This window comes from Colletes latitarsis, chromosome 8 (assembly GCF_051014445.1).
Source record: "Colletes latitarsis isolate SP2378_abdomen chromosome 8, iyColLati1, whole genome shotgun sequence".
Classification (NCBI taxonomy): Eukaryota; Metazoa; Arthropoda; class Insecta; order Hymenoptera; family Colletidae; genus Colletes; species Colletes latitarsis.
Window position 1 is genome coordinate 26,878,186 of NC_135141.1, and position 16,375 is coordinate 26,894,560.

The 16,375-nt window shown below is 42.7% G+C and overlaps 1 protein-coding gene across 1 annotated transcript; it reads right to left on the bottom strand.

The window, feature by feature from the left end:
* Positions 1-1,477: 1,477 nt before the first annotated feature.
* Positions 1,478-13,858, bottom strand: Sur (Sulfonylurea receptor). Its single transcript, XM_076770679.1, has 29 exons — positions 13,343-13,858; positions 10,580-10,840; positions 10,412-10,514; positions 8,758-8,985; positions 8,421-8,603; positions 8,197-8,343; positions 7,931-8,134; positions 7,730-7,867; positions 7,445-7,607; positions 7,178-7,356; positions 6,981-7,109; positions 6,674-6,908; positions 6,491-6,596; positions 6,154-6,415; positions 5,958-6,095; positions 5,647-5,889; positions 5,056-5,297; positions 4,923-4,988; positions 4,756-4,863; positions 4,581-4,675; positions 4,298-4,518; positions 3,960-4,181; positions 3,702-3,883; positions 3,447-3,618; positions 2,880-3,117; positions 2,494-2,809; positions 2,268-2,371; positions 2,012-2,208; positions 1,478-1,929 (listed from the first exon to the last, which is right to left on the bottom strand). Exons 1-29 carry the CDS (start codon positions 13,561-13,563, stop codon positions 1,750-1,752), a joined length of 5,283 nt encoding a protein of 1,760 aa, XP_076626794.1. The 5' UTR covers positions 13,564-13,858; the 3' UTR covers positions 1,478-1,749.
* Between the last annotated feature and the right edge of the window lie 2,517 nt (positions 13,859-16,375).

Below are 16,375 nucleotides of genomic sequence, written 5' to 3' on the forward strand. Positions count from 1 at the left end.
GAAAGTTGCCTAAATCGTACCGCGAAAATTCGCAAGAAGTTATTTCAATCGTAGAAATTTTATCTAAATCGAGATGGGGCAGCACTTTCTAATAGATGAGAAATAAAATGATTTATTTGCAAGGTTCGTTCGACCAAAGTGAAATTACTTTATTCCTAGCTGCTGGTATTCTCGACGAAGGCTTTTGTTCTTTGAGAAAGTGCACGATGCTGTTGGGAATAATTAATACTCGCTGTGTGATCCAGTTTGTATATTTAAGAAGTTATGTCACCTTAGCCGTGACATTTCTGATCGAAATGAGTTTTATTTCCACGAATCAAATGTATAAACAGCCTTTAAGAAATATTTTCAATATTTACATTAGATAATCTTATGTTATGTCACAGGCAATGCTTCGAAAAATGATTCACCTTCGAGAAGATCGGATGTTTCTCAGATTGTACGCGTAGTTTCTCTGATCGATTAATTAGATTGACGCGCGATGCGATAAGAAAAACATGCCTTTTCTGCGTGCACTCTCGAAATACGAAAGATGCCCTCAAGCCATCGATATTCTTGAGATAATATAAAAATAGAAGAAACATTGATAAAATACCATTTCAGTGTTGCAACGGTTATGAAAGAAAAGAACTACTTTCTTTTCTAATCTTTTAATTTTATCTTTAATTGATGTCGACTGGTCAAGTAGATCTTTAGAGACCGTGCACGTAAATCGCGTTAATGTCTTTCGTGAAGCACCTTACAAGGCAAACTATAAATTGCTCTTTCGCCAGAGGAGTAATTAAATTGCACACTAATAAACTGAGTTCGTAATTCACGAACGCATAATATTATTTCTTATGGATGTTTTATTGCGAGAAATGAGTCTGTTTCATTAGTAACGATGATGGTTTACGATCATACTGGAACGGCATAAAATGCCTCGTGGTGATTTTAATCAAAATAACGATGGCTTAAAATATCTATAGCACGCAGAACATGGAATATCGTTTGTCAATCTTTCATCTGTACTTTCGTCAGTTATTTCGTACATTTACCATTAGATCGTGATTATATTCCAACGACAAAGAACTTGGAGAGACACAATTTAGGCGACCAGTACACATTAAGTAACCACGTAATTATCTACGATCGATACGATCGCCAAAACAGTTTGCTAATGGACTATTCCATTGGATTATCTTTCATTAGATTATCAAGCAGATTGCTAAGCTATACTTCCACGATAAGAGCGTACTTTTTCGAGTAGGTTTCGCGGTTACTAATAGGATCGTTCTTCGTTCCTCGCGTTCTTCGAAAGTTAATCCAGAGATGGGAGAAAGTCTTATCTAGATAAATATTTCGAACAACAAACAGAAGGTGTATAGATTAAAGTCGCAGACAATATTAAAAACCATGTTCTTTATTAAAATATATTCTTTATTATATTGAAATATCAGAATACTTCATTCGTATATAAAAAATATAGTCGTGTAACGATTATTATAATAAATTACGTTAAGAATGACGAATTACATTCCTAAAATTATGTGTTGCACACGATCAGGGCGATTAACAATTCGGTTTCTTAAAAAGGGGTGAAAAAATTTGAAGAAATACATGCATGGAGATCGATCAACGACCCTCTTGATACACCTACAATATACAAAAATAATTCAACGACTCGTATTGGTGTGTATTACACATTTATTTTCGTTATCAAAAATAAATCGCACAATCGATCCGAAAGGTAGCTATCCGTAGTCTTCTTCAGCAATCCCTTTTTTTTTTCGAATCAGTTCTAGGAACATTCTGCTCGGTGGATTTCAGCATATTCGCGAAAAATCCAGCTTGTCGCCTCGTCAGATCCATCGGGGAGCCATCCTCGACGATCGTACCCTCGTGAAAGACGATTACTCGATCGCAATCCAATAACGTTGCCGCTCGATGCTGCAAAATAATCGTAAAACGAACGATATTTTCTCCTCGGAGACGAATGCAGAACGCATTAAGGTAATCGACGCGTAGTTACCGCGATAGCAATCACAGTTCTGTTCTCGAAAGCGGTCGAAACTGCTTTCAAGAGGGACTTTTCGGTGGCCGCGTCGAGAGCGCTGGTTGCTTCGTCGAGGACGACGATCGAGGACTTCCGGAGGATCGCGCGCGCCATGCAGAGCAGCTGAAGTTGCCCCGACGAGAAATTTTCACCCCCCTCGCGCACTTCGAAATCTGTTTACCCCAAGAATCATATATATTAAATATTTCGTTGATCTAAAAGATTTACTCACCGAGTCCCTCGGTATGCGAAGCCACAACGTCCTTGATCTGCGCCACTTCCAAAGCGTCCCAGAGTTCTCGATCCTCGTGCTCCGAAAGGGGATCCAAATTTTCTCTGAAAACGTCGATGACAGTGCACGTTTACCCACCTCAAACACTTGGCCAAACGTTACACAGAGTTGGCAAACTCGCCACGAACTCGGAAGTTCCCGAACGCGTCGGTTAATTAGAATTTACCTAACAGTGCCACTGAACATGATCACGTCCTGAGGAATCGCCGAGAGCCTCGAGCGCAGCACGGTCAAAGAAATCTGATTAACGTTTACGCCATCGATCAGAATACGTCCCTGAGTGATCTCCAGCAGTCGAAAAAGCGCCATCACCGTGGAAGACTTTCCACTTCCGGTTCTCCCGCAAATACCGATCTTTTGGCCCGCTGGAATGCTCAGGCACAGATTCGAGATAACCGGTTCCCTTTGCGAATCGTGTCGCAGAGAAACATTCTCGAAGGTGATCTGGCCTCTCCTGGGCCAATCGTCCGGGACCTGGAAGCCTGGAAAAGGTGCACCAGGTGTCGTTGGTACAGAAACATCGATCAATCTTTTCAGAAACTTTTCGTTTACCCTCTTGTTGATAGTTTTCTGTAGGGGCGTATCTGTACGCGGAAATTCGCGCCACGCTGCCCATGTACATTTCGATCTCCGCGGTGAATTTCACCACCCAATTTAAGTAGATCGGCACCAGGAGGGTGTAATTAATCGCGAGACCAACCAGAGCTGGGGTCACGCGACTCGGGTACAGTTCGGCGGAAATTAACGCTGCAAACGTTGCCGTGACCACGATTACTGCGCCTAGGTAGTCCTAAAAATTGTCCGTCATAAGGCTATGTTCGAGACGAGATTAATTGACCACTCAAGATTACGCGAGCTGGAACTAGTTATTTTAAAAACGCTGCGTTTGACTTCATTTTTATTACAGATGGGTTCCCCACGTTCGGATTCATCATCGATCAAAGTCGGGACAGCTCGAGGAGTATCGAGGAGTGTGGGAGGCTGTGGGTCTCCGGATTCCTTCAGTCGGTCGGGAACCAGAGTGGGGATATGTAACGTATTGGGAACAGCCTGTCAGTGGCTTTGAGCGGCCAATCAATTTTATTGAGACCTGACGGTGATTCGGGAAGTATACTTTACCAGCGCGATCCCCAGCCATCGACTGCTCGCGTTCAGAAGCAGAAATGCGTTCGTGTTGGTGTCCAGACAGACCATCGCCTGCTCCACGAAGCGGTTTTCCTGTTTCGACGCTCTCAAGGTTGCTAGGCCGCAGAGGGTCTCGCAGAAGTGCGTGGCGATGGGCCATCGAGTGCTGAAATCGTGGTAAGTGGAAACCCAATTATTCTTATCTTATTTGTAATTTAAGGTAGGCTATACTAAAAAATAATTGCACACCTGCCGTCCAATCTTTGCAAATGTCTCGCGTTTCGTCTGTAATATCTTTGGACCAGGTAATAGGCACCACACGTTGGCAGAGCAGCGACGAGGAACCATGGTGATATAATTACGTTCACTATGATCGCGGATCCGCACAGCAGAACGAAGAACGTCAATCTTTGGATGGACGTCGATATTTTCTTTGGAATATAAAAATTGTATGTTATCCCTCTATCGTAAACTAGATATTTGTTCGTTTATCGGTCAGTCACTAACTTTGTCGATGACACCCATGTCGGCGCTGAATCTGTTCAAAATTTTACCAACGGGATCGTGCTCGAAAAAAGACATCGGTACTCTCAGTAGCCTAGAAATAGCTTCTTCGTGTAACTTTCTCCTCGCTCTGGCCCCCGTCCATTGTCCCACGACGTTGCATACGAAAGATAGAAGTATGGAGCCCATGGAAAGGGTTATGTAGACCTTGAAGTAGAACAGCGTCTGAAACGAAGCACAACGATGTGCTTTAGAACTTAGTTGAACTAATATCGCAATATCGATTAAATGGTCTCGTCGATTATGTATTATCGAAGAATGTAAACAGTCATCAGGATTACATCTTGGTCTTCCTGGCCGAAATTCTCGTTGTCCTGATCCGTCCATCGACTCAGCCAAAGGTCCGTGTAAACTCGAAGGATCTGACAGAAAACTGCAACCCCTATGTAAATTAATCCTGGTATCCAACCAGCAGCTTTCGTGTAGTCCATGCAAATAGTTCTCGTGACTACTCCGCTTCTGTCCTCGTAAGAATCTTCGTGCTCCTCCGCGTCATAAATTTCTGCAACAAGTTTCCAATATATTTCTGCCTACCCTTTGAGGCTGATTCGATCGTCAACTAACTCCTTTTTTGTTCGTCGAATTCGTCGGTTTCCCTGGAGTCCTTCGACAGCAATCGTTTGATCGGGAAATGGTCATGTTCTAAATTTTGGTTGACCCTAATGCACAGTTTATTCGGTAATGTTTACTCAATTCTTTTTACCACAAAATAAAGTAAGATCGTTATAACTGTTCATACTTCTTGACACTGTAATGAACTTGTCTGTTGGAACTGGATGGTATCAATCTACGCAGGACACTTTTTTCCCTGTTGGACGACGTCTCGTCAGGGTGTACATTGGCAATTCTGTGAATTATAACAAAAATTATTAAAAAATATTCTGTTCCATAATAAGAGCGACCAACCTGCCAGAAAATATTTGTCTCAAAACGTTGCTCGGCTGTCCATTGTCGAAAGTATTGTTCCTTTTCCTGGAAAAGTAGAATATTTAATGATCGATAGAAAATTCACGGTTCCGTAAATTAAATTCTAAATTACCTAGAAACTACGTGTTGACTCTCGAGGATAGTCGGAGTGCTGTTCTGTCTAAGAACGAGGGGTGGTTGTCTTCGAGGTTGAAGGCTGCTGGACCTAACAGCGTTTGCATGAGATTTGCACGGTTTTTTCGCGATGTTCCACTCCTCCGTGGGCAGTGGAAGATCCGTGAGATCGGGGGCCAGGTATCTCGATCCGGAAAGAGTGCCTCGTCGCATTCTCAACGGCACGAAGACAGGTGGATTCTAGCGAAGTAGGATTATTCAAAGTCTGAACAAACCATCGGTCGTTAAACGGAAACAGATCATCAATTACGGCCAAGGCAATCGCCTGTTGGATCAAGATTTGCAACTTTGGTTATAGTTCGGGCTCTATCGATTTAACCGTACGGCGGTAGCCATTTCCAGTAATTGGATTCACGGGAGGAAACATTTGTCACTTGGATAACATAATCGCGCATAGAACTGTAACTTCATATTACGAACAACGATTCTGAACCGCGTTTGGAGCTTCAAACACGGAAATAACGTACTCCGTTTCTACAGAATGAAAAGAGAAATCACGCGAGGCGGTCAAGTTGAAGAAAGATCTTACTACGTGAGCATCCTGATCGGTGATCCACGATCCGTCACTGGTCTGCTTGTTCCTCACGTTAATACTGATCCTAGATATCAGTCTAACCAGAGACCATCTGTCCTTGGCAGTTCTATGATTACGACGTTCATCAGTCTGTCTAGTTGCAGCCTTCCTCCATTCGGTCGCCAATTCCGGGTCCGATTCCTCGATCGTTGACTTTGTGCCCACGGCTCGAACTCGACAACCGTCCATAACGATGACCTGAGCGTTCAGGATTATCTACCACGTATTACGACTGTGCTTTCGTTGCGTTAAATCGATCAGCGTACCTGATGAGCCATGGACAACAATTCCAAACGATGGGTGACCATGATCACTGTGCGTCCGCTTCGGAGGAGAAGTTTTCTGACTCCTTGATCGAAGATCTGTCGACCGACTTGGTGATCCAACGCGGACAGTGGATCGTCCTGGAATTATTCATCGAAGTATCATCGCGTAGAAGTTTTCGTATCGATATCAACTAACCATGATGACGACATCCGCGTCGCTGTAGAGAGCTCTGGCTATAGTCACCCTCTGTTTCTGTCCACCGCTCAAATTTATTCCCTTTTCACCGATTCGTGTCAAATCGTGGCCCGGAAGTATGTCGACGTCCGGTTGCAGGGCGCAAGCCTTCAACACGCTTCGATATCTCCGCGATCTGTACGCTGATCCGAAGAGGATATTGTCTCTCAAGGTAGCGTTCAAGAGCCAAGGCTTCTGGGCCACGTACGCGATCCTCGAACCTCTGACACCGAAACGTTTCGTTAAAAAAATATCCAAGAAGCATTGGTGAACGATGGACAATTTTGGGATCGCTTACTTGGACCACTCGATCGTTCCAGTGGTGCTCTGGATCTCCCCTAACATTCCCAGCAACAAAGAAGTCTTTCCACTGCCAGTCTTTCCGACGATAAGAGTTAGTTGACCTGAAGACGAAATTGGGACTCGTTCGTTCGAACAATAGAAAAAATAGAAACAAGAAAACAAGTGGAGGTGAAATTACCACGAGGAAAGCTGAGCCCAGCGATCGATAGCTGGCACTCGTCCGTGCCCCAAAATGTGCAGGATTTCATTCGAAGCACCGGTATTTCCGAATCGTTCTCGAACACCGTGTCCACGGAAGAATCTATGTCGAGCTTGAATTCCCTCAAGCAACAGGACTGGCCATTCTCTTCATCCTCCTCGATGTTGTCCAACGATCCGAAAGTCGCGGTGCTGTGCACCTTCGTGGCTTCTACCTTGAAGTATTCGAAGTTCAAATCAACCCTGATCGAATCTACATCTATTTTCTCGAGTGTACTTCGACTCACAGTACTCTCGTCGGCAGAGTTCGTCCGAGACGATTCGTTCTCGACGTCCATTTTTCTGTCGCCAGGATCCGGCAGGACGTTCTGGATCTCTGGAAGCTGAAGGAACTCTTCCATTCTGGTCGTGGAAATCTGAACGAAACGGCCAAGAGTGATAAATTTATCGCTAAATCTTGTAACGTCGATGGAATTGTGCTCACCATAGCATTGATAACGATAGGAATCATGACAGGAAAGATCAGAAGCGGTACAGTGAGCTGAGAAAACAGAGCCAAACTCGCGAAAACGTTCCCAGCGTCGAGGGTTCTTTCCTCCAGCCAGAAATAGGCGCCGAAAGTGAAGAGCGTCATCAGAACCGAAGACGCGTGGGTGAGAAAATCTAATCAGAGAGCAATTGTTATCATTCCTTCGTTACTCTAATTGAAAGAGAATTATCTTGCAAGGAAAGAAAGAAACGTCGAACTCACTGATAAGGGTCCAGTAAAAGGAATCTCTATCCAGCATCTTCAACTCGTCGTTTCTTGTTTTCCTTATCTTTCTCTCGAAAATATCCTCCCAGGCTCTGAGCTTCACCAGCCTCATTCCTTGAAGAACTTCGTTCACCAGACGCAATCTGGCGTCGCTTCCTTTCTAAAGAAGTTTCCTCGATTATGTAAATTCCTTTAATTAATTCAACGCTTGCACTTGTTGGGTAGAAATACGAAAGAAAATAAATTGGGTCTGTTGGGTTTACGAAAGAAAAATAGACGTACAGCGACGAACTTGAAATTCCCCGACATCTTTTTCCCAAGCACCAGTTGCATCGGCGTCACTATTGCTATGCAGCAAAGTGCACCTATGATCGCGCTTACGCCCAGCTTTGTGTAAAGTAAGAAGACTATGGCAGTGATCTGAAATTAATGTCAGAAACGAATCACCAAACGATGGAAGCTTTAAGGAGATCCTCCAGTTACCTTTAACGGAATGGCCCAGGTGTAATGTCCGATCCAGAAGAAGCTCATGACGTTGTAAGCGTCTTCCGATATGAGGTTCGTCAGGGTCCCGATGTCACAGGCTCTATAAGCCCTGTGTTGCTCTTTCTCCTTGTCCGTCTGTGGATTCTCCTCTTCGTCGATGCTCCACGAGCACAGACGCAAAGCTTTATCGTACAGCAACGCCTGCGATGCCAAATCGTAATGAGAGTCTTCGAGTCGAGTCGAGTTCAGCTTCGAGTGTGTACCTGAAGAGCGGTCTTCAATCGGATCCCCTCGACGCAGAGAATGTGGGTGGAGGCCTGGCTTAGAGTGCTCTGCAGAAGGGCGAAGACGAACACGAGCAGCCCGAGGAAGTAGCCATTTTGAAGAACCTCGGAGAACGTCATGGTGCCCTGAAAGGTCGCGAAATGTCCCAAGATTTGGACGAGAGTTTGTCAGATCGAAGTCGACGAACTAGTGCGTTTGATACCCGAAAGCGATGACTCGTGGTGCCATTTTGAGAGGCAGAAACGTAGTCCAAGATCCGAGAAATCGTCATTGGAGCGACGAGGGTGGCGGCGTCGCCTAACAGCTTCAGCACGCCTCCAATGACGAAGGGGAACCATACTTGCTTCCAAAAACATCGCCAAAGGGACAGTTTTCTTTTCTCCTTCTACGGAGAACGAACGTTCACGGAATTTGCTTTTAATAAGATTCGATTGGTGCGTTTCAGATCATTTTAACCCTCGTAAGACCAAGAGTATTCCATGGTATTTCTTTGGTTTCGTTACTTCTGCGTGTAAAAATAATTTTTCAAAATTTGTTACCCTGTGTTCCTCGTAAATTCTTCGAAATTTCGCGAATTGTGTTCCGGTGGCCTCCTCTTGGGGGAGTTCCCCGAGGTCTTGCGACTCCAAAGGGGAGCCATAGCCCTTCGAAAGCAGTTTGGTCACCCAATGGAAGGTGATCCTGTCGAGGAAAGTAGAATCGGAGTGTCTGTAGACGGTTCGGGCGTCCTCGACTCGCCTGATGAGATATCTTCGCTTTCGTCTGGTCTGGATAGAGAAAATTAGACCGATTCACGACGTGGTGTTAAAACGATCTGTTTGCACGGTCCGTTGAACGATACGGATGCTTGTTTTTACTGGGTCAAGGGGCCGGGTGTGCATCTGTGCACGTGAAATATATTTGGAGCAACCGCAGGCCTGGAATCTCGCGTTTACGAGCCATCGAAGACACTTGGGTGCCCGAAGCGGCTTGTTCTTAACGCGATTATAATTAGACGTGAAATATGCTGTCTGGTTCGCGGCCAATTCGAGTGCACGGAGGAGGAAATGTCGCCAGTCGAGAATTTCCTAATTAAATCGGGCGTGTTTTCCGCCGTGGGGATCGCGACCCCTCAGGGGATCGTCTCGTAACGCGGACGCGAAAGAAATTTTTAACAATTTATATAATGGGTACACACGATATTCGTAAATTTTTTGTTAGTTCTAAAATGGCACATTATGGTCCCAGCATCGTGCAAAGTTTCCTGTACAAACAAAGAAACAGAGGTTTATTTTACGAGTTCGTTATCGGTCTGTGGGAAAAGTTGCCACTGGTACGGATAACTTAGACGCGATAAGGGAATGTAGGCTAGATTCCGAATAATAAAAAGCTCCAATTAGTGGTGGACACAGAAGATCCCAGTGTGCGGTAATAAGAAATATTTTTCATGTTCCTATTAGTACAATAAATGGAGCGGGAAATACGATTCTCGATAAGAGTGTCCGTGAATCAGATTTTAAACGTTCGAGAACCCGATATACAGCGTATAATTAAATTAGAAAAAAGATCGAATCTAATTATACCGTTGTACGGTTTGAATTCTTTCGACAATAAACGGAGAGTATTAGAATTAATTCAGAAGATTGGAATCTCGCGTTATTGGGTGTAAAGCTAAGGGAAACGCGAAACTTACAAAATCTATTTTCGCGATCTAGTTCGAATCGCGGAGGTGGAAAAGTAAGGTTATCACTCGATAAGCCCGACTCTCGCCCGATCACGATAATAAACATTATTATTCAAACAAGCTGAGCAAATGCAAAACAAATATTTGCGCTAGGTTACTGGGAAGTAGCTGGCTTTCCTCGATAAGGTTGTACCGCTCTGTCGTTAATTCCTGGCTTGATACTTTCAGCAAGAAGCGCTCCGACTGTAAACCGCATTTCCAAGAACACGCGAACGATGGGGATCGAGATTAAGATGTTACAAGTTTTCCAAAAAATCGTATTCCGAGTAACATAGTCATCTTCATGCGATGTTTAATGAAACGGTGTTCATTTACCTCAGATAGCGATCGATAGTGCTCATTTTTAATTATTATAATTTAAAATCAAACGTTTCGAGGAGGACAAGTGCTTTTATTTATTTTCATTTAATTTTACCATTCCGGTGGATCGATTTGTCAGTGTAATTATAGTAATAAGCAACGTCGCTCACCGTGAGATAAAGCGTGTAAGAATCCAAGATGGCGAAGGAGCCGCACAGAACGGTAGTGATGGCTGTTGTGGCAAATCGAACATGCTGGATCGACAGACCGTACCTAAGCAGATTAAAATCTCGATATTACGCGCATTAATTATGGAGAAATATTTGCTGGACGTTTACCCGGACAAAATGGTGAATTTCCATGCTCGCGACAACCCGATCGCGGCGTGAATACCGGCCGTGAAGACTGTCCCGTAGCCGCCATTGATCTCGGTCCTCCGATGAAGGATCCAGCAAGAGAAGACCGCGAGGATCGCGAGGATCGACGAGAACGAAATGGTCGTCAGAAAGGACTCGCAGAGCTCCGCGAAAAGTACCAACAGAAGCAATATGCACAACAATGTCCTGGTCGCGTGAAACGGAAGAAGTACACCGATGATTCTAACAAAACAAAAGAAAATTCTTTTTCTTCACAACGAGAACAAGATCCTAGATTAATCTAGATCACTTTGCTATTCAAACGGAAAAGAAACATGTTTACCCTATTTAATTCGTCGTCAGACGAATGAAAACAAGTTCCGTTACGACGCTGACGGTTGGATTCGAAAATAAACAATTCCCTGTTTATGCATAATCCCGCCGCTGTAAATTCAGGGAAAAAACGAAGACGTCTCGCGGGAAGGATCCCGATAAAATCGTCCTGGACGATAAATGCGTTAACAAGAATCTAACCAGCGTGTCTGACTCGAGGTTTGTCATTCGCGTCTCGGCTCGTGATCGATCAAAGTACCGAAGAAACGAGATCTGTAAGATCCAGAAATTGTAAATGGTATCTCGACAAAAATCGCGAAATTAATGTCCGAGTAATTGCGAACGCGTCGCGTTTATGAAACGGGAATTCGATTTTATTTTTTTTTTTTTTTACGGGGAGGCGCGCGTACGGTCGTCCGGCTCGAAGAAATTAATTAGCCGTTCCGCTCGAATGTGTAATAATTTATCGTCCCGGGACTTGTCGCGCGACAACTTCTGCTCGTTCGGATCTAGAGCCGTTCCTTGATCCCTAGAAATTGCCCGCGAGTTAATCCCCTGGTCGGGATCAAGCGTTCGTTAGGAACGTCCGATCGAATTCGAGACGACGGCCATTGATCTTCCAGCGAATCTTGTGCAAGTTAATTTCCGCGGAATTTATATTAAAATGTCCATGATGGTTTTGACTACAAAAAAATATTTGATAGGTTGATTGCTCGCTGATCCAAACGTCGATTATAATGTACTTCACTCAGGAGTTCGAGATTCTTAAAAAATGAACAGTAGGGGTTATTAATGACAGTGTTAAACCACCAGTGCTCATCTTATTCGAGTCGATCGAAATTCCCAGAATGGTCGGAGTGACGCAAACAAGGAAAGAGCATGCGGCTGGCGAGTACACGTGTTGTAAATTATTCGGTTAATTAATTCGAGCCTCTCGGACGACGCACTTGGGCGGTGTTTCTCTGTGGCTTTCGCGGCTTCCGGGAACTATGATGTTTTCATTAGGGTCTCCGACCTCGATCTCATCTCGATTTTGACGTCCATTATCTATAGAGACGGATCTGACAAAAATAAAAAAATTCTTACTCCACAAATTTTGATCGTGGAAGGAATGATGGGAGAAGTAAGACTCGTCAAAAACGTAACGTGGATATTTTACGCCGTTTCCTGGAAGGAGAGAGCATAGTCATTGTTTAACACGGGTAAACAATCGACCAAGTTTCCGAGAGACGATTATTCTTTTGGTTGGTGATCGATTGTTTGCGAAAGGGGTGGTTGGTAAGCCGAGAACAAAGAATCGGAATGCTGAAAAAATTCCTCTAATCACGGGTGTTCCCAAGATGTCTATAGGTTTAGCGTTTGAAGAATTCTTTTCATTATTCTATGTCTGACTATGATCGTCTGCATTCTACTGACGTGCCGGAGCGATACAAATATTCTTTACACGTTTGCTAGACTGCTGGAATTTGCTAATGTGCAAATGTCAATGTCTGTGACTCGTAAAACAACCATTTGCATACCTGAATTTATGTGACACTTTTTCATTATTGACAGGCGACTGTATTGCCAAGCGTTTGAAGCAATGAAGCGTCTAGTTCCTCGTGCTCGAGGTGTAATTCGAGCAAAGGCAAAATATCCAATTCGTTTTTTATAAATAACATACGTGAGAATGTAACTACGAAGATATTGGCCTCTCAAGAACTCTTTATTTCTGTGAAAAAATCCCTTCGTAAATAAACAGATTAAAAATATTTGCTCGATCTTGCAAATGCAATAGAAATAGATAGGTTGCAAGAACATCTCGCGTGCTAATTACTGAATCTCCAGGGACAGTGACTTATCGCACCGAATAAGTAAACACGGATGACATCAACCGCAAGTTACGCAGACATAGAATAAAATTTCACTCGAACAATGGTCTTTGATGAGGATTCGTCGAAGTAACGCCCAACTCTGTCAATTGGAGCAAATTGTTCGAAATAGGACGTGGTCCTAGTCTGGATCATAGAGCATCCCAAAGCGAACGTGGAACATTTCGTTAATTGAAAGTTGCCCCACTTGAAACTCTGGGGAATCCCCGAAGGTCTTCAACCAGCATTTCTCCTTACAGTATAAATTGAACACGTGCTCGAAGTTGCGTTCATCGGACTAAATACGTTCCGTGCTACTAAAAATCGTGCATTTATCTTTAACTCTTAACGTCGGATCGTTCGTGAAGTCAAGAATTTTTATTTTTGTTTCATCGTAATTTGCTGGTGATCTCATCTAGCAAATATTCGAATCAAAATGGACCCTGCAATCAGAGTCCATCGACGTATCAGTTTCATTTCCATAAATAAATAAATCAAATATTTTTTTGCTTTTAAATACCATCTCCACAGATCAATTGATGCTTTCGTGGTACGGACTTACTTGCATGGTTTGCAGCATTTGGGTCGAAGGCTGGCAATCAGGACGACGAGGATGGCGATCGTAGGGACGCAGATGTTGATAATCTCGATCAGACAGTCGTCGGTGGGATCGTTTTCGGCGACCCGTGCGATCGTGCCATTTTCCGTTCGCCATTTCCACACGATTCGCCTCGCGGGCCTTGGTAACACGCGCAGAAACTCGTATCCTTTGCAGAACTCCATTTTAACTGCGGGTTTTTCTCAGCGGAGTTCCATAACACGATTCCGACGCATACTTCTGATGAACGCCTGAAAATATCGTTTATTTGTTCGGTGTTCGTGCACGTTACGCACTTACGCTTCTCTTTGCTTCGAGATTAGGAACCTTGACTTTAAACTGAATCGATCCAGACGCTTTTTTCGATTTTTATACTCTTGCTTGTTTTCATTTTTACGGCCAGGTTTATTATCGCGTCCATTCTCATAGACCAGATTTAGATTTGTTTCCCGCGATTTACGTCTTCGATTTATTTTCGCCTCGGATACAGATTTCACGAACGCGCAAAAACATAATTTAATGGCGCTGAATGTTTAGAACGGTTTCCGTGAAACGCATTATTCCAGAACGGTGTAGAATTTATTTTTATTCCTGCTGTCAGGAAACATTATGCAAATCATGATTGCGCTTTCGTGAAAACATTGTTTGTTCGATGGGGGCAAATATTATGATAAGCAAATATTCGTTTATCAGTCATGTTTCACGAGACTTCAAGGTTATCGATTTTTTTTCTAAAGGGATGACATATTTTCATTAACACGGTGGTGTAGATTACAAGAAAACATATTTATTTATGTAATATTTGTCGAGATACTGTATTTATCTTACTGATTAAAAAGACCAGCAAATAATAATTATGGTACCAGTCGATAGTTTCTATCAGTGGTCCATGGGATCAACGTGGAAACGCGTGTTTCGTTTTCGACAACGAGCTGTTATATTCCCACTAAAAATATCTTACGGTCGGATAACTCTCGATAAAAGTGCGTTCGCGTTCGAAATCATATTAAAACCATATTTCAACCGAATGGTGGCGATAGCGTCGTACATTAATCGTGAAATAACAATTTGGTTGTAAAATCTGAACTCCGAAACCCGTAAAATTCTGCTACAACAAAATCTGTATCCCCAGCGGGTGATAAAGCTGATTAATTAGAAATTGATTGCTGCCAATTAAAACTTTTCAGCAGAGAAGCGAATTACAACACGACGGACGATTAATCTATTTAGTTACGACCTCTTTTCATCGACGTCTGCACAGTGTTTTATGTTTTTGCGGATCGATGAATGGTTATTCTGCTATCTGAAGATGACTCCTCGCGATAATAGGTTACAAATAAATCCGATAAGCTAACATTAATTAGTCGATTAGAATTATTTCTATTTTTTGCAGAAAATATTAAACGACTTCGTTCCTTTTCCTTTTATTGCACTCTACGATAAAAAAACTACGTGTATCGTATTATACTTTAATTTCAAGATCGATCCATGATCGATCATCCTGTACACTTATCTGTAATAATAATGAAATACGTATTTCACTATTATTATAAATAATAGTTGTTACTAATAATTGCACTATTATCATTATTATAGATAAGTATACACTCACGAGGGCTAAAGTATCAGTTGAATATAGCTTGTCGAGATTGCAGATACGTCTAAGAGATTTATCCCTAATAATGTTGATGTTAATTTGAATTTTTAAAATCGCCACGACGAATGCAATACCCCAAAGTAAAACTAGACTTACGTGTCCCCGGGCGGTATTCCTTGACGCGTTTCATTACCATAATTTATGCGACGACTCCGTTGCTTCGTTTTTCTGTTATGTCACCGTCCCGCTGCGATTTACGTGTTCCGTTTCCTCGTGGAACCGATCACTTTCGAGCATGGGTTCCGATCGACGTTCAATATATCGTCTTTCGTTCCCCGAGTCCCGTTCAGTACGAATTTTGTCGATCATTCGACGGGATCGACGATAGTGCCACGATTATTCGAACACTGGTCACCACGAGCAGAGATGGGAGAATTTTACTCGAATAATAGGTAATCGATAAGCCCAACCTATGATAATTTATTCGCGATGTTCGTTCGTATTGATTTGATACAACAATTTAGTTATAAGGCGAGATGTAACGAAATTCTTGTTCATTTTTCATTTAGAATTTTGCACATTTCTGACCACGGATGCGATTTATTATTATTCTGAATGAACTGTTCTGTCAGCGTTACGTGGTATTTACATATTTCTACGATTACGAGTTCACCGGAATTCATCGACCTGATTTTTCTACGAGTTCCCCTTCCGAAAACCCGGTTCCTTTGTCCAATCTATCATTAATGTTATAGGGGTGTCTTAGTCTGACTATGGAAAGCTAGGGCATTTATATAAAATTGGGGTAAATTACATTAAGGGTTCTCTTAATATCAGAAACTTCTTTACATTTTAATGGTTGCAAAAAGTGTACTCGATGCAAAGATATTCTATTTAGTTGTAGATACAAGAGAAGGAATACAAAGATTTGAGACATCCCCCCGTCAATTGACCAAACATCTATCACCTAAATTCGAATCGCTCCCCAAGCAATTTATTCGTTCATTGACAAAAGTTTCTTTCCAAATTTCCAAATGCAACTTTAGAAATATACTTTTAAATAGTCAAATATCTCGTCAAAAATGTACACAAAAGGTTTCTTCGATTCTTCACTGTGGGTGTCCCCCTCAATACGCTCGTTACAAAGATAAATCCTAACTTTAATTTTCACTTTTGGCGAACGCTGTAGATCCTCGAAATTTCCCCCTTTTTAAAACACCTATTAGTTCTCTATCGATACCCTATTGTTGTGTCATTTTTCCAGAACCCTCCTATGTCAAATTCTATTTAAAAAAAAAAGAATGTGAAACATTTCTGAGGGGAAAGAATTTTTCCCTCCTGCAACGAGCGCGTTAAGGGTGCACCTTGTACGAGATTTCGTGGGGTGCTCGAGTCCCAAG

Coding starts and splice junctions, on each gene's coding strand:
- Sur (XM_076770679.1), bottom strand. CDS start 13,563: ATGGAGTTCTGCAAAGGATACGAGTTTCTGCGCGTGTTACCAAGGCCC. Junction 7,608..7,729: donor GGAATTTCAAGTTCGTCGCT/GTACGTCTATTT, acceptor AAACTTCTTTAG/AAAGGAAGCGACGCCAGATT. Junction 4,182..4,297: donor TCGGCCAGGAAGACCAAGAT/GTAATCCTGATG, acceptor GCTTCGTTTCAG/ACGCTGTTCTACTTCAAGGT.